This window comes from Dromaius novaehollandiae, chromosome Z, assembly GCF_036370855.1.
Source record: "Dromaius novaehollandiae isolate bDroNov1 chromosome Z, bDroNov1.hap1, whole genome shotgun sequence".
NCBI classification, from domain to species: Eukaryota; Metazoa; Chordata; class Aves; order Casuariiformes; family Dromaiidae; genus Dromaius; species Dromaius novaehollandiae.
Window position 1 is genome coordinate 8,454,213 of NC_088132.1, and position 18,918 is coordinate 8,473,130.

An 18,918-nucleotide genomic window follows, 5' to 3' on the forward strand; every position below is an offset into this window, starting at 1 on the left:
TTGGTGGGAATTAGACCTTTATATTTAGAAGGGACTTTCTAGGTTGTCAAATGCTGTGTTTCCAGTATGTGTCAGATTTTCTGCTAGTATTTCACAGGAAGACCCTAATATACAAGGAAAAACACTCAAATCCTGCTCAATAACTTTGGGGGATTATCTACCAGAGCATCTGGGAGGAAAAGAAAGTGTCTGTGATGATGCAATATCTGAAGTCATTATTTCCAGCTTTTTAATGGAAACTATTAATTTCATTTTATGCTTAAATAACCATTTGTCAGCTTTCATTAGAAATATGTCACGACTTTTTGTGCTTCAAGAACGAGAAGATAAATCTGGTATTTTTGACAGGAAGGATATGTGGGTTGCCGTGGTCATGATGTAAGGGGATACATAACTTTCAGTTTTAAAAATTTGAAAAGTTATTAACATAAATCACTGAACAGTGTTATGGAAGTCATTTGCATTCTGGAAGTTTAAAGATGCAATTATGCTTCTTTCTTCTAGTGTGAATATGAATTTGGCAAGGATGTTCTTCTTTGTAGGAAGAATGGTCTCCAGAACAAGTATAAAACTGAAGTATTTTTCTTAGTCTTCATTTTCAGTCTTTTTTTTTCTGTTGTTCTTTTCTGCCTCTGCCTTAAAATGGTACCATCACTTTCATTCTTATTAATCAATAATCCGGGGAACCCACCATTGTTTTAGCTTGAGAGTATACTATGTTAGACATACATTAGTTAAAACCGTTGGTGTGGCTCTTAGCAATGAGATCTTGCAATGTGTCGTCTTTCCCCTCTACAGTCACCTGCAGTCTTGGTACTGATGTACTTTGGAGCTAGATTTCAGTACTGGCCAGGCTCTGAAAGGTTGTGTTTGGGCTATTGCTTTTGTTGGTCAGCCACTTGTCTGGGCTGTATTAGGAGAAAAGGTGAAAGGCATGTGGAGAGGACTGGATTTTGGCAGTCTTGAGCTTCTAAGAACTATCTTGTGTGTATCTTCAGGATATTTTGTCTGTGGTTGTACATATGCAGCTATTGCTGTTTTACGGACCTTGTTTTGACTAAGAACCCTTAGACTAAGAAGCTGTGCTTCAAGATAAGTTACATAAGACAGAACCCAAAGGAACCCTTCAGATTCATGGCACAATGAATCATCAGGAAACTGACTAGCCCTTAAAATATATACTTAGATTTTTTTTAATAGATATTTTAAAATAAATATTTTATGTATTTTTAAAATATTTTAAATATGTCCTTCCAAATATGATTTATTTTTTACAGAATGACTTGGATGTATACTTCTTCTCAAACTTGCTTAAGTCCTCATTGCGTATACTATACTGTCTTGCATGATAAGGCAGTCTCTATGAATAGTAATTGCCATTTTGAAGGTTGCGGCTAATGATATATCATGTCTTCTTCATTGGCAGGTTCCAGTTGCACACTGTTTTGGGCCTCCAGGACATTATAAAAGAAAGTTTTGCACTGTGTGCAGGAAGTCGCTAGATTCACCTGCCTTTCGATGTGAAGGTAACCTACTACCTACTTATACAGCTGTCTGTTTGTTATACAGTAATGTACACTTTGCTTAGATATGCGAACACACAAAAAGGATGTAAAGTATGCTAATGGAAAAGTTGACTATGCCTTTATTGCATTTGAGAGACGTTTTGGTTTGTTTATCATGCACTAACTGATCATAGAAAAGGGTACCTTAAATTAAGGAAACTGTTGTCAAACATGGATACTGTCTTTTAGGTTTCCTCCAATTTACTTTGAGCGAGTCTGTGGTTTTAGTGGTGTGCTATGAGCCCATGCCTGAGAGGTACACAGGATGAGACACTTTGACTGCAAAATAAAGACGTCTCCTATTGGAGTAATTTATTTCAGTTTTCCACTGGAAGCTTTGGCTACAGGGGACCATCTGGTATTCATGTTTCTAAAACCTCCCCCTTCCTGCAAAAGAATAGAATATAACTTTTCTCTGTGTTGGCAGTCTCAAAAATCTGTTCCTTGCCAAGCGGTTATGGTGCCTTAGATGGAAAGGTATTTGAAAATATTATCTGTCAAAATAATATTGCTCTGAGTGTTCTGACATAGACTCTCTGTAAAAATAATAATAATAATCAAATAAATCACCCTAACACCAGAATTTCAGGATCCGCTGATTTGAAATACGTGTTGGCACAAATACTTCACTGGTTTCGATTTGGGGCAACTCCTTAATTCTTTCGTGTCTCCTTTGAACTCCCTGAGTTTCTGATGTTCTGTGGCAGTTGTGAGGCTGAAGAGAATTCAGTGTTTTAGAATCTTGCCTATGAACTGTTAAAAAAAGAAAAGAGTATACTGAGAGAAGAATCAATTCTGTAGGCTTTTGAGATGCTAAAATTGCTGTTGTGCTAAAAATATTGTCTTTTTTGTTATGTTGTTTACATATATATGTAGGGGAAATATTTGTCTTTGATCAGAGAGTTTGGAGCCATAGAGGTACATTGTTTTTGTTGATGCTTCTATCTTGTGAGTTGTGCAAGGAATGTAAAATATAGTCTTCTGGCTCATCACAGTCTGTCACTTAAATATAATTACCACGTGCATTGGATGAATTGGGGGGATGGTCATGAAGCTATAGATACCACAGAGTCTTTTCAGATGACCTTTGCTTATAAGCTTCAGAACTTATATCTGGCATTAAACAAGCATAAAGAATTTTAAAAGAAAATAATTTTCATTAATAATTTGCATTTTTCATGCAAAATAGTTTTAGTTTACTGATACATTTTAATCTAAACTTTGATCTTACATTCTTAAAATTTTAATTCTATTGTGTTAACTTTGAATCCATTGCAAAGGCAGAATTTTTTTTTGAGGTTTTCATTTAAATGTTTTTAAACAAGAAACATGTGAAATTATTTGTTGTATTTAGGTATTACAAATGTTTGGACATTCTTCTCTGGTTCAGTGAAGGTTCGGAAGTTGTGTTCCTAGTGCGGATTAAACAGGATTTTTATTTTGTGTGGTATGACCTTGTTTGCCATTTCTGAATAATACTAAGTCTACAATTTGCTTTTCTGACATTTTTCCCTATTGTGGTTAAAAAGGGTGGTTGAATTCCTAAAACATACAAGATCCTTTAAAACAAATTCTAACAATATTTTTCAAGAGCAAAGTAATCTGTTTTAAAACTGTAAAAGCTTTTAAATTTAGACGTTAAACTTTCTTTTTGCTTACTTCTAATAACGGTGCTTAATAGAAAGAGTCAGCTGTCACTTACAACATTCTCTTGTTATATTGAAATTTAAAGAGTTTTTGTTGAAGTCTTTGCCATAATTAAGGTACAAAAGGGGAGGGTTAAGATGAAATTACCTTTTGTGGTCTAATGATTGACATTAGATGTCCATTTAAAATAAATATTTTGGTTTATGTTCTTCACATTTTACAGTAAAATAAATTTTGATTTCTAAATTTTCTGTTTTCTAAAGAAAGTGAAATTTTTCAGACAAATACAGGACACTGGCTGGGTGTGGGAGGAACTGAAATCTCTGTTCTGGATAATGAGCATGTATGAATATTAAACTATAGTGTGGTGAAGTACCTACACTACTTAGGCAAAAATTGTTACGGTATTTGAACTCCAAATTCTGCTGAAAATTACTCATATGCCTTGGATAGTTATTTTTGCTGTAGCATTCGCTGGTAGCACTTTCAGCAAAGTTAAAGCTGGATTGATTCATAATGGTTAGTGTTCCTCTTTTTTTTCCAAGAAGAAAATCTGGAAAGAAAAAGAAAAGGAAGGAACCCAAACACTTGTTAGTGTTGGATCTGTTGTCAAAGTTTCTTTTTAAGCATCAATCAGGAGTAGCAAATTGCTTGTTCATTAAAGTTTTTACTTAAAGGATGGATTTTTTCTTTTTTGAGGGAGAACCGTTAATATTTAAAAGATTTATCTGCCAAGTTGATGTATCTCAAATAAACCAGCTTGATTGTTGGCGTTTAAGAAGCAATTCACAGTACTTTCTTGATTAACTTGAACAGAATACCCTCATTCTGTTGCCAATTAAAAAATCATGTAGCTCAGGGAAGGGCTGCTAAAGATGAATTTTTTTTATTATTATTGGTATTTTTGTAGGCCCCTAATTTGAATTGATCTTTACACACCACCAGCTGTATCTTTCCTATCGTTGGGGAGGTTGTCTTCAGGTTTTTTCTTCTTGACTCCTTCTGTGTCACTGCTGCCTTTCATATGCACACGTTTCTTACTGAGTTGGGGAGCTTGTGTCAGAAGCAGCAGATATGTCTGAAAGCAGGGGGAAAAAGATCTATGTGCTGTGCTTGCATTAGCAGAATTAATGATAAAACACTTCTGTTAATTCCTTGAAGCCATAATTTGGTTTACAGGAACTCTTAGTGTTACTGAGGGCAGAAGGCAAAGAATCTAACCTGCCCTCAAGCTAGATTTTTACAAAATTGTAAAATATTTGTGTTAAATCTACGGAAGTGGTTTGGCGAGAAGTTGTTCAAGCAAAGGAGGGGCAGTGTCACACCTCGGAAAGAGGCTTTTGACTTCTCTAAAGCAGTAAGGCATGCATTATTGTGGGAAACTGTGAAAATTTGTGGTTGAGTTAGTAAGATCTGTTAAAATAGGTTTTGCTTTCGTGTGGTGGTAGACCATGGTTTTCTGCAGCGTTTGAGTAAGACAGTGTTAACACTGGGTGCCTTTTCTAGAGCTTGGAGATTGACTTCAAAATGAGATGTGATGCTCTGGGTAATTTAATGCTATTTTCAGGATACTTTCAGATAGCGTGGCTAACGTTCGCCACCATCCAATCTTCAGGTCTCAGTCTTCAGATTTTTCTGTTACGCTTGGAACAATGACTTGTTTGAACACAACCAAAAAAAAAACCTTGGAGAATTTGAATCTTGACTTGTTTCATTTACTCAAAGCAAAATCGGATGCCTTCCTCGAGTACTTGTATATACAACTCTTCAAAAAGCAGCTATAGCTGAATCCTTTTCATAGATATCCATTTACAAAGTCCTTAGAGAACTTCTCTATTTCCTGCAATTACAAAGCTAGGCATTGAGTTTTTTACTTACAGAGTTTTTTTTTTTATGACTGATTGCTTGGAATATAGCATATTTGCTGTTTTTTCTGGATCCTCCCTTCTTTTATAGCTGATACTTGTTTAAGTCAACTTTTAAAAAATGAAAGTACTTTATCCAAAAAAAAGGGAAAACTTGCATAAAGCTTGATAGGCTTCACTAAAACTTATCCTAGCTAAAGGATCTAATAGACATTTTGGAAGGCAACGTTAAACTTGTTTAGAAGAATGCTCTGAAAAAATGAACATTTTCCTTCTCCTGACAATGAATTGGCGACTTACAGTATGCAAAGACAGCTTGAACAAAGCTCCTGTGAGCTGAATGCACCAGTTTATTCTGTGTTTAAAATTAAATCCACTGAATATCATGTTATGATGATAAAGAAGATTTATTTTGAGTAAAATTTCTTTTCTGGCTGTTGGGAGTCTCCCTGTGAATCCAATTGCCCGGTCATTTTGCACGTTTTGACTTTTGGGTGTATCACCTTGCAAATAGCAGAAACAAATGAGACATGTTGGAAAATACTCGCTATATCAGTGCTGCAAGAAAGCCGTGAGTGTTGTAGTTGTGCTGTTGGTGTAACTCGGCAACAACTCAAAGGATTAATCCCTGTCTTTCTGTTGGTTGTACTCAATCTCTGTTTAATTCCATGTGGTTCTGAGGCTAAAGATCAGATTATTTTGGGGAGGGGAGAGAGGGGCTGTCTATCAGAGAAGCATGTTTTGTTTTGAACACGCTCCTGCAAAGCTAGCATGCTCAAGAGTAGCATTTATTAACGGAGGGTGGTTTCAGGAAGACCATTATCTTACGCTTAGGACTTGATGGTATTTGGATGTGGATGAAAGGCTTTCTGTTAATGAGGGTCTCCTAACCTTCAGCATTTTTAGATACGATTAAATTAAAGTGAGCTTGAAATACAAGAAATTACTGTATTAGAGAAGGCAGCTGTTCCTGTGAAACCATGAGACAAAGCTGCAGTAAGCCAGATGGTTATTATAAATTTAACTTTTTGTACTGGAGGAAATATGGCAAGTGCTTATGAGCAGAATTAATTTTTGCCTTTCGTCGTATTTGCTAGGTGCATCAATTTAACACACAGGGAACTGAACAACGCACAGGGCAGTAACAATCAGCTGCTTCTGTTGTCTGTCTTTGCTGAACAGAAAAGAGCACGAGGGAGAGAAAACGGTGCCAAAAAGTGGTGGAGGAAGGATGGGGGGGGGGACAGAGGAACAAGGTGCAAAAACCCAGGGATTCAAACTTAAAGAAGTTTTCTTATTTTCATGTTTTTAGTTTGTGAGCTACATGTGCATACCGATTGTATCCTGTTTGCTTGTAGTGACTGCCGGCAGTGTCACCAGGATGGCCACCAGGACCATGTAAGTACCAATGCCTATGGAGCAGGGTAGTCGCACATTTTCAGTGTAAAAACAAGGGCTGTAGGGGAGAGGGAGGAGCCTTGGCATTTTCTTTTTTATGCTGGTGATTGCCGAAGCACTTTTATTTCTTACTTGTAGATGAAGGGAATTTGTGGCTTTAGAATGCATTGCAAACAGTGAGATGAACTTAAATTCGAATAAATACATCTATTTATGGTGTTTATAGAAGAGTTACTGAAATGTCTGTGCTGTGTATGCCACATTGTAATTAGGAAAAAGAAAAAAATCTAGCATCTTACAAAAATACTTGAATTGCAGAAACTGGCAATGGAATTGGTTTTTCTTCCTTTATGTTGAGCTGTTGGATGCATTGTTATCACAGAATTGGACATTTCAAACGTTATCATGTTCTTCAGGCTTTCTCCAGTCTGTCTGAGCAAGGCTTTGATTTTTCTCTATAAAATACAGGATTTTTTTTAAGAATTATATTTTTTGGTGGTCTGTGAAGACAAAGCACGGTGGGCATAGTTTGATATGCAAGCTTTTTATGAAATGTAAGAGTGTTCAGGATCATATCTCTAGTAAGAAAATACGTAATGTCCTAGTCTGTTTGCTCTTTTCTCAGAGCTGTTTGAATTGCTCCTTTGAAAGTTAGAACAAAGATGCTTCTGCATCCCATGTTTGGTGTAATGCTCAGCTGTGATGTGTTTTCCTAGGATACTTACCACCACCACTGGAGGGAGGGAAATCTCTCTTCAAGTGCTCGTTGCGAAGTTTGCAAAAAAACCTGTGGCTCCTCTGAGGTGCTGTCTGGCATGAGATGTGAATGGTGTGGCATTCTGGTATGTTGGTATTTTTGGGTGTATTTATGAGAGAACTGTATTAACTATTAGACCTGGGCTTTTCACACCATGACGAATTCTGGAGCTGGTGATATTTATGTGTTAGATGGAAAGTCTGATTTTTTTTTTTGTTTTCTTTTTTCTTTTTCTTTTTTTTTACTTTTAGTCATCAACATGGGGCATTTCTTAAAATCACAGTTAAACGTTAAATTTAAATTCCATTGGACTTAAAAGTTTCTCCTTACAAGGGTGTTGTTGCTTTTGCTGTGTGAAATCAGAATTACTTTTAAATCACATGCATTATATAAGGTCAGAGACATGTCATTTCAATAAGCTTATTCCTTTTTCAGTGTAGAATACTCTTAAACTGTGAGCTTTTGTAGTAATGACTGTTGGTTTCTGCATTTTTCCTTTTGCATAACTTTTGTTTGATTCCTATGCAATGTGATGGTATCCTTCAGTAACTCTCAAGAAAGCCACAGCTTTTCATGTACAATCTGCTGTTTAGATAGAAGATGGTCCATCCACTGAATACTGCCTGGTGGTGAAGTACAATTGCAGTGCAAAGGAGCAGCAGATGGGGTGGCAAGTGAGAAGTATATTTGAGAAATAAAATCATTAATCTGCCTCTTAATACACAGGGAGGTTCATTATGTTATAGTTATCTAAAACAACAGGCTGAGATTATTCAGTATTTCAGGTATGATTTGAGTCATTTAAAAATAGTTTTATTATTTTTTTTGTTTTTCTAATGTGATTCATAATTTCTGGGGTGGGGGAAGCTGGCTTTGAGAACAGTCTCACATGTGTAACATGCTGCGTGGCCGCATGTGTAAAGATATCTTCAGTCATTATTGAATATACATACAGCACAAATACAAAGTGGATACTAGCCAGTCAGGTCTTAGAATAAAACTCCCGAAACCTCTCTTAAATTTGCAAGTGGATGCAACTGTGGAAGAAGATACTGCTATTTTCAAGCTATTCATAACCTGTCCACTCCTTTATCCTTCTCCTTGCCCCAGCTCTCCAATAAATACATTTATAGAATGTAAGATTCAGGGCTTGAGACTCAGTCCTCTCCAGAAGACTCTTCTCCAGAGAGCTGTCTAAAAATCTTTAGTTTGTAATAGAGCAGGTTTGTAATACTTGGGATTTCTTCATGTTTTCTTCATAAAAACCTAATGGAAAAAATTAAAATTTGAGGTGAAAAATGGCTGACTGGTTTCACTGAAATTGAAATGATATACGTGTTCCAGCCTGATCTTTTTGGAGTACCAGTGTATATTGTGTTACAAACACTTTCGTTTTCTTTGTGTTTTGATAAGTGCTTAACTGGTGTGCTTCTACTTGTAGGCTCATGCTGCTTGCTACATAATTGTCACACCAGAATGTACTTTTGGAAGATTAAGGAATATGATTCTTCCTCCAAGCTGTGTGCGATTATATTCTCGCAACTTCAGCAAACTGCATTGTTTTCGAATATCAGAGAACTTGCAAACAGAACCAGGTAAAAGCTTTTGTAGCTGATTGCAGCTAATTGCTGAGTGTTTAACCTAGTGTTATATTTCACTGAAACATGTGATTGCTAATTTTGCCTTGGCTTTTGAGGATGTACTATCATCTTTTGCTAATTCTGGGCAGTATAGGATAGAGATCCTAAATGTAGACTATGTGCAGAATTCCTCAACTTTACTGTTTACAGGGCAGGTTTGAAAGCTATTCTTTTAGTATCAAACATACAGATGACTTGATTTTCTCACAGTAAAGTTTCCTACCAACAAAGCTGGAGTTAAAACTTGTGAATGGTTTACTGTGCTTGCAAGAAAAGAACAGAACTCTTATAAGTAAGAGTTTGAACAAAACCTCCTCTTATGTTACAGTTCATTTTATTTTTGCAAAAATTGAGAGAGGACTGATGAACATGTTTTCAGTGCCATTTTATATCTGGTGTCTTTACCTGTACACACAGCAGTGATTACTGAAATTATTTAAGGTAATGCAGAAACCATGCTTAAAGGGAAAAAGAAAGCATAAACCTCAAAACTGACGGTGTGGTTGGCAAATTAGGGTTATTGTTGCTGTAAATGCTTGGTGGTATACATGCTGCTTTTTATTTGGGATATCCTGTACACAAATATTTCCCTTTCCTCCTTCGATTAAGGCCTTTTCAAGATTTCTGTGCTGAAAGGAAATTATTCATTTAGCAAAGTAACGTTGTGCTGCCATCTAGAGTATGTGTTGGATTAACAGTTCTCTTGGTACAGGAGAATCTTTTCAAGCAATTGAAATCATTTTTTATTTATATTTTGATTAGCATGTTCTTGTAAAGTTTTTCTTTGTGCTTGAATGTAATAGGAAAGTTTAGGTAAGGTGAGCCTTGGAAATTAAATGTTAGCAACTTCTTTTCTCCTGGCCTCACAGGTTGTTCTTGAGCTTTCTGCTTTGATGTCGAACTTCTAGGACTGTTTTTGTGCATGCGAAGGCAGTTGGTTGCTAGCAGGAACTGTGCATCTGTATATGCAGAGGCTGCTGCAGCAGTCCTGTTACTGTAGAAACTGCATAACTGTAAGTCTGCATAAAGCAGATATACCTAAGGACCTATAAAAGTGTGAAAGGCAGAGGGGGGTTGTCTTTTGCTTGTTTGTTGGTTGGTCTGTTTCTCTGGTGATTTTTTTGGTCTGTTTTCTCATTAACCTTTTTTGTTTGTTTGCTTGGAGTAGCAGGGACGGAGAAGTAGAGCAGATACTTGAAAGTGAAGGTGTTTTTAACACTTCCAACATGAGAAATACCAGAAATATACAACCTGGATGAACTTGGCTTTGCTGGAAGGCTTGTTACAAATCTTGATTCAGGTTTATTGTTACGTATTAGAAAAGTTTCCCGATAGCTTTATTGAAGATAAAGTTATGTTATTATTAACAGAAGTTAAGCACAAACTTTTTAAATAGTCTCGTTCTGGTGTGACTCTTCTGATGTTATCTAAGTTTTTTTTTGAAATGGTGTACTCATTTGTTAGGATCATTCTTTTTTTCATTTTGAATCACCTCTAAATAAAACTTTAATACAGAGCTGCTTGGGTGACAGACTCTCAGGCTTACAGCTGCACCTTCAGGTCTCTTGCTTTGTTGTTTTAAATGATGGAAAAGAATGTTTTCCACTGCAAAACTTAGGCTACATGCGACTGTACCAGTCTGTATTACACACACTCAGATTATTTGAAGTAATAATGTTTCTTGCCTTCCTGTAGTTAGAATGTGTCTTATACTCTGAAATTAAAGAATGAAGTGCAGATCATTCATTAACTGATGATCAGGAACAGATGTGAGGGAAAAGGGGAATATACAGTAACTTAATTTGGACCGCTTCCAGTACCTTAATGCGCTTTTACCTGGCATCCTTCTGGGCTGGACGACTGCCTGTGGCACTTGCCATCTTGGTGAGTGTTTTGGGTATTCGTTTTGTTTTGTTTGTTTTTCAAGTAATGGGCCATGGTTGTGGCACAGCAAATAACACTTGCAGTGCAATACCAGCCTTGTGGCCTGGTGTGCATATCGCGTTTTTGTTCTGTTTTTCCTTAGCTCATGGTGCTCAACCTTATTTGTTATATCAACTTTATTTGAGCACCAAGTACGCTCTTATCAGGGTGCAGCTTCGGTGTCGTCGTGCTTGGCACCGTGGTGCACCTTCCACGTCCATCTGAGGCTCATGCAGGACTTCTCGCTGGAGGCCTGAGTCCTTCCGCTGTCTGTGCTGGTGCATCGTGGTGGGAGCACTTCCCCATGGTGTGACCATGGCGTCCCACACGTGGGACCTGCTGGGGGAAGGTCCCTGATGAAGGCACTGAATGCCATCACTGCTTGGCTGTTTCAGCCTGTCCAGATCGGTGCTTCAGGGCAGACTTGGGAATCTGCCTCATCTTGTGTCAAGGGAGCTCAGCGCTCTGGCCAGGCATTCCCTGTTGTTGGTGGTGCTCACATAACAAACCCACGTTTCCTGTCAAAAACCTCCCTGGCTTCTGGCATATGCTGAAAATTATCAGGATGTGCCACACATGTAGCAGCTCCCTGACGCTCTTCAAAATTGCTGGAAGCTTGACCAAGAGGAAGCTCAAGACAGCTCTTCTGGGAGTTGCTGCCCCTTTTCTAGGGGGAGGCAATTGGCTCTGGGTGGTGGATCTTGTTAAAGACCACATACGTGTTACAGGTATTTTCTGGGTGTGAGGAGCATTTCAGTTTTGCTGGAGGGGAATTAGCACTTCCGTTGGTCATTTTTATGGGAAGCATCATGCAAGCACACTCACTAACTTGCAGGTTATTTCCAAGCTACTGTAAGGCTTTTCTGTGACTAAGCTTTTTGTAAACTGTAAGGTTTATTTCCAGGCTTCTGTAAGCAATGCTTGTCTGCCACTGTACCTGGTCTGAGATGGGAAACTTGCAAAGAGAACTTGTCCTCTTCTGTGACGATGCTGTATGAGTGGCTTGATGTGTCACTGATGTGCCCTCGGAGACCTGGTTTTCCCTAGGCGGGTGCTGAATTGAGCAGTGGGAGAACTGTGGTCTTGGGTAGCTTGAATTCGCCTCTCTGGCTCCTCTTCCTTACTTTTTCAGTGCAAGGAGTAGCAGATGGGGTCTGCTTTGGCGATCCTGTCCGCTGTCCTGCATGGAAATCTGAAAGGAAGCATTTGCCTCTGTTTTGGGAGGAGGGAGATGCACACACAAAAACTCGTGTTTTCTACGGAAACTTTTACTAGAGGAGGGCTTGTTAAAACTCAGGTGAGAGAGCATGATATCCTACTGGTACCATCCACTGGGACAAGATGAGAGTGACTGCATAAACCAGTATAAACTTCCGCTTGGTGTTGTCCATTTCAGACATCCCTTTCTTCACTGCCTGCTCCACAGGGCTCCTGGTATGGAGTGGTGGAGTCTCCTCCTTCAAGAGAAAACATTAAATTTCATTGCTGTTCATGTAGATTTCCCTCCTACCCAAATTGAGAGAAAGAATAATAAAAGAAAAAATGCTGGCTCCATTCCATTTAAATTTGAGAAAAAGGGAGGATTGGGAACAACTGATAACACAGGGATCTCCTTCCTGATCTCCCGTTGAAAATCATACTTCCAAATAGTACAAACTGATTTGAGACATCTCTGTTGGGGAAATAAAACTGCTACTGCAACTGTGCTCTCTTGACACGTTGTTTCCTATGCTTTCTTTAGTGGCCTTTCTCCAAAGAATTAATAATGGACTTTCTTGGATATCAGTTAAAGTTAATGCTTTAGAAAGCCTTTTTCTTTTCAATCCGAGTGATTTGTCAGTATATCCAGGTCTTAAAAAAACAACAACAAAAAAAAACAAACAAAAAACCCCCCCAACCTTTAATATTTTGCATTATTTTCCTTCATTCCTACTGGAAATTGAACTGAAAGACACGCTGGTCTCCCATACAGTACTATTTTATGATTCTTCCATTCATTATTTTCCTGTTTACTTATTTAATTCTGTCTTACTTGATTTTTGCCTGAAGTGAGCTTCAAGAAGGCATTCAGCTTTCTTGCATTTCAGGGTGTTTCCACACCATACTGTCTAAATTTCTCACCAATTAGAAACTTAATCTGATTTTCACTCTATGACAGGGAAAATATTTAAACCCTTCTTTTATATTTTATAAACTCAAATTCCTGAACATTATTACTGATCTTTCTTGCAGTCTGTTAAAGCATTACCCAAATATTGAGCAAATTGTCTGCTTTCCAGTTTGAGTCCCTCTAAATACCTTCCCTGACATGCTATAATTCTGCTTCTTGGAGGGTTTTGGATTCTACTAATATCTCTTTCCTTCTTAAGATCTTTCTTTACAGACTTTTTTTTCCTTATTTTGTGCCTCAGTTTCCTGCCTGTGCCCCACACCTGCAAGGCATAGTTTTTATAAAGTTGTTCCCTGGCTTATTTTGGGGGAGTTTTGCGTGCATCCCAGTCAAGATGAACTGGGAGTTTCAATGGGCAGGAGGTTAGACTATATGAATACCATTTTATCATGAGTATTGTTGGCTGGGTTGGCTTATATATACTGATGCTGCCCTTGGAGAAGAAAAATGTATTGAGTTTGTGGATTTGCACCAATGTTCCTGTATGGGAGTGAGTGTGTCAGGAAGGAGAAGGCAATCAGGATGTGACCTTCACAGAAACGAACTTACTGGTAGTAGCTTTTCTTTTCATCCTTTCTAGATATTTTGTGTGTGATAGTACAGGCTGTACTATCATCTGATATGTTAACTCTTAGTGATAGTGATGAGCTGCTTTGAAAGTCCTCTTCCAGGGTGAAGTAATTTCTTTTTCTTTGTCTGCATATTTATTTGTTCAGTTATTGAAATTATTTATGTAATATTTCTGACTGGAAAATTCATACTCCAGTTCCTGGACTGATTTGATATTGAAAACTTATTGAAGGAAACAAAATGTGCCTTGATCATAGGCAACCCTCATGGCTTGAGAAAGTGATGAAATGCTCTAGTTGTAACAGTAAAGCTAATAATGTGGAAGAATCTGCAGGTATGCCATCACTGGGGTTATGTGACTATGCAGATTTTTGTTTTATGCTGTTTTTGAAGTATGAATTTTTATCTTAAAAAAATCAGAAGAGGAGAGTGTGGTTCTCTTTTCTGACAGGATTCTTTTGTGTTAGTCTTCCATGAAACCATTCTTAAATGACAGCTATTTTTTTCCTGCCTCATTCAAATTAAAAAAGAATTCTTAAAATGTTTCTTTTCCACAGATGAAGACGATGATGTTGATGGATCAACACAGGGATCAGCAAAGGATGTCCAAATTTCAACAGATTCAAGTAAGCAAAATTTTACTAACTTGGGAATATTGACCCATTCCACTGTTTATTCATATAATCTTAATTTGCTTTTCTTTATGAAATAAATAGAAAATGAATATTCTTGTAATGAGAAGTGTCAGTTTGGGGTCCTGAGTCTGGGTCCGTCGTATATAAAGGTCTTATCAACTCTCTCATCTGTATTTTCCACTGGTAGATTATTTTGGCGTAAGTGTCAATGTGTTCATTAGCCTGTCAAACAGATCACAGAAGCAGACTTTCCCCTAACTTTCTTTCTACAGGTCAGTACTACAGCACTAAATTGTTTCTGAAAAAAGCACGCTTCATAAATCGCAGTTAGACATTTCTCTTAGCATAATAATTGAAGAAGGAAATCATGGTGTTAACAGTCCAAAAATAAGCAATCAATGTAATGGGCAGGCAGCATGTCTTTTCCAAACCTTTTTGCCTTTAAGAGAGCTAGATCCAAATCTTACTAAAGACACCAGGTGCATTTTTAGTTTTCCTCTGGCGTGGTCCAGTAAAAAAGTGAGTATATTCCTATGCATGAGGATTGAAGTCAGCTGGCTCTTTCTTATGCAGTAAAGTTCTCATGCCTGTGGAGATTTCAGGATTTGGTATTAGCCGAATTCTTTCTTTTCTGAAGAATGAAGCCAATCTGCAATTAGAGGACAAAACATCTCCCTAACTATATGCTTATTAGAAACTAGAAAAATATGATACTTTCTGTCTAACGTAGTTACATGAATGACTCAAAACAGAGATTGAAAAACAATGAATATGACTTTTTGGCTTGTTTCCTTTTAACGTAAAGTTCTTACAAAATCAATATTCTATCAGTGAAAATGCTGTTCTGATTTAAAAAAAAGAAAAAGCATGCCAGCTCAGTAAATAATTAACTTAGTTACGGAAGTGATCTGATATTATGTGTGCTCACATATCACTCTTTAAAATTTGAAGCTGGAGTCTCTTGATTGACTATAAATAAGTTATGATGGACTGTCATACTTCCTTATTACAGAGACCAGACTCTGAGTAACTGTGGGTTATCTAAGAAACATTCACTTTTTCCAGTGGCTGTTTTAAGTGACATAAGTGGTTGAATGTCAGGACTTTTGTCCTTATCAACTAAGGCTAATTCCTTCGACTGTGAAAGGGAGCAAGATGTGTATGTAGATATTTCAGCTGGACTGGTAGAAACTACTCATACAGGACAGTTCAGCTTTAGACAGCCATTCCAAGACAGGAAAGAAAAGGATGTGAAAATTCAGAATTACAAATGAACTTGAATTTACCTTTTGTTCTTGCACAGTGTCCATCAGCAAACTGGAGAAAGCAGCAATAGATGGCACATTTTCAAAAGTTACTGTAAAAAATCCCCTACTTGTGTGTTAAATATAACAGTGATACTAAAACAGATTGCTTCCCCTTAGAAAGTTTTCACGAAACAGGCATCAGTGTAGAAGCCCAGTAGCTTTATGTGGTGTGATTTAGAATGCTCAATAGGCATGGAGTGATTTTTGATGTCTCTTTAAAGGCAAGGCATTAACAGGAAAAAAAAATGACGGGGGGGAAACAACTGTGAAATGTTTAAAAGTCTTTGTTCATTTATATTAGCTGTCACCATATCTGGTAGCCCAGCAGAAGTGAGGCTGCCGCAGGTCCCTGTTCCCAGGTCCAGCTAGTAGCAAGGCTGAGTGTGCATCCTGGTAAGTGTCCACACATGCGCACACGCACAACCTCAGCTCCTGGGCCACTTACCCTACATGGCCTACAAGTCCGGCTTGGTGTTAGCCAGTGGTTGCACACCGACATACTTACCCATTTGCTGGCACCAGGACACATGGGCCCTTTCCTCTGTGGTCACCCTCCAATGTGTGGCACTCAGACCTCCATATGCACATAAGCATACAAAATAGAGAGCCCGTCACCCAGGAAAATAGTTAGAAACAGAATTTAATGACACAGGACAGACAGTGGTGTTCAGGTGCAAGGCATGACCAGACAAGCATCCTGACCAGTGCTGCTTACACATGGCTAGCCCCTTTTATCCCCTTATCCCTGTTTTCCCATGCTTGTTTCTCCCCAAACCACCTTGATCCCTACCCTTCCCCACCTGTGGTCCTCTCCTTAAATATCTCATAATAAGTTTTGTACCATCCCCAAAGGCTTTTTTCCTGCTTCCCATAAAGAGTCTGGTACCCTCTGTGCAGCAATCCTCCCTCAGTCTTTAAGGTGGTGACCTGGAGAGCTGCTCCTGTGTATCTGTGGTGACAGGTGTCCCCTCTAGATCACGAGGCTGATGGCTCTCCATGTTCCTTTGCATGTGTGGAAGCATAACTTAACAAATTAAACATGACAGAGGCATAGTCATAGCTTGTTGGACCTCTTGTATCTATTTCTAGATAATACCGTTTATGTTATATGGCTGAAGAATGAGCTCTTCATTAACTTTTGTATGTTGACTTGGTATATTTGCCACATCTTTCAGGATGTTACCACACTTTCCTTCAAGAGTGTCTGAACTGAATTATATTCCAGAAGGTTGTAGTTTTTCTTAATTCAAGCTCTCCATTTGTTACACGTGTATCATTTAAAAACAGTGAAAATAACTCAGAATAAAGTGAATAACCTTGGCTTGTAAGGAGATGCCATTACTTTAAGAAAGAATCAAATCGGGAGTGGAAAGACTGTAGATTAATACTAGAAGAAAGTTTAAATTAGCAGCTTGCATTCTCTTTTGTTTCCTTACTCTTTAGTATGATTGTTGCACGAAATGGAAAGTTAGATTCAAACCTTAGGCTTTGGAGCTTAAATATGTTTTGTAAGTCAACCATGAAACTTGGCCTAACAAGATATTGAAGCCAAAAGTATAAAAATGACCTTAAAACCAACCCTACACTTTTTTCTGAGATGATTGACTTAATGATGTACAGATCCGTTGAAAAAAATTATGAGCAAGTTTGGAAAAGGATTATGAATCCTCGTGCATGGGAACATAAGCCAGCTTCCAAGGGTTTGTCTCTGCAGGGAGTAATTAACTTCAGTTGAACTGAACATTACAGGAGTAATAGGATAAACACTGTGTGGATGGCTTTATTACAGTGTGGTTAGTTGTCTTTCTTGGGGAAAGAATTAAGCTCCCAAAGCCACTTTCATACTGTAGTAATTGTGTCTCAGTCATACTGGGAATGTATAAATGGTAAAATTGCTGTGTGTTGACAGACTTCAGGTAGAAGTGGGGAGGAATAGGTGAGGGATTAAAAGTACCCTATCAGGTCTGGTTTCTGGTGCTCCTTCAGAAGTGTCTATCCTTTCTGAGGTGGGATGTTGGACTGGGTTTCAACCAGCACAGCTATTCCTGTTTTCCTGGAGACAGCATTCATTTTTCTCAGCTAAGATACAACCACAGAAGTGGTCTGTCAAGCTCGAGAAGTCAGAGGCAAACTTTTAAAAATTATTCCTGTTATTTCATTGTAATATGAAGATTTACTAGGCAAAAAGAAGATGGTTTGCATGCAACAAGTGAATCGCAGATGACCTATCTCAGTAGCTCTTAAAACACAAAATGAGTCATTAAGAGCTCCTAGCTGTGTGTCAATGTGAAGGGATCTGGGAGCATGAAGAGACATTAGATTCTGTCTCTGATTGCTTGCTAAGAATCAATAAAAGCTGAGGGCATTTAACTACTTGTACATTCAGGCCTGAATAGCTTTTATTTTTTTTAAGGCTTGTTCATCATTAGTAGCAGTTCAGGGATGTTGCTCCTCCACATCCTCAACTTCTTTTCCTCACAAGAGCTTAATGTTCGGAGGTATTTATTCTTCAAGAGATACTCCTTTGCAAGTTCCATAACTGTGCACGGATCATACTAAAAACTATTTTTTCCCAAAGACAGTTTCAGTATCCTGCCTTTTGAAGATATTTTGAAAAATAACATTGTACAAGGTTGTGTTGAATAAACTAGGGACTTCAGTGCTGGAAAAGGTTGTATATTTCCTTTTGTTGGCTGAATTGCCTGTGACTACTGCGGAAAAGAAAAACAGTGCTCTGAAAAATGACATGCTACTTTTCTTTTGTTTCTCTTTCCCCCTGTTGTGCATGTCTTCCTTTCTCCTCCTCCTTCCCCCAGCCCCCTTTGTCTACCTTTTCTGAAACTTGATATAGTCCACTATTATTCTCACTTCTCACTGTTTTGTGTTTTGTACTTTTTTTTCTCTCAGATTTTCCGTTCCAAACAGTTCTCCCAATTCCCCTCCCTCCCCAAGAACAAAAATTACTCGCTAGTGTTGCTGCCTGTTTGGTTTGGTTCCCTTTCAGTCTGCCTGTCCCTCCTTTGTTCACTGAATCCCTTTTCCCCTCATCCGTGGTGTCTTAAACCAACTGGTAGTCAAAACATTTGTTACTCAATATGTCTATTTCAGGGAAGTTGAACACTTTTTTTTAATTACTTCCCAAAGATTTAAAGAGGCCTTCTGGCAAATATCTTTGAACAGAAGAAGAAAGATGGAAAATCTGGTAATTCTGTAGCATCATTGTCAGAAAGCTGTGGAGATGTATTAGCTAATATTATTAATGATGTCTTATTCCAGTGCCTCAAGGGTCCTCCTTATGATGAGGTTTACCAGATTAAAAAATTAAGCATGGGATTTTAAGAGCGCATGAAATTGACATGTGTTTTCAGCTTTTGGGCTTGTTTCTGTGACTGCATTCTCATTGCTTAATATCTTGCTAGTCTTGCTGCTTGGATATAGTTT

At 38.0% G+C, this 18,918-nt stretch overlaps 1 protein-coding gene across 1 annotated transcript in view; it reads left to right on the forward strand.

The window, feature by feature from the left end:
- Window positions 1-18,918, forward strand: part of DGKQ (diacylglycerol kinase theta) — a 100,691-nt gene that overhangs the window by 32,099 nt on the left and 49,674 nt on the right. Inside the window, exons 3-7 of the mRNA XM_026100521.2 lie at window positions 1,427-1,526; window positions 6,390-6,475; window positions 7,192-7,317; window positions 8,674-8,827; window positions 14,093-14,161. Coding sequence (XP_025956306.2) covers window positions 1,427-1,526; window positions 6,390-6,475; window positions 7,192-7,317; window positions 8,674-8,827; window positions 14,093-14,161 — 535 coding nt within the window. The remainder of the gene's footprint in view (window positions 1-1,426; window positions 1,527-6,389; window positions 6,476-7,191; window positions 7,318-8,673; window positions 8,828-14,092; window positions 14,162-18,918) is intronic.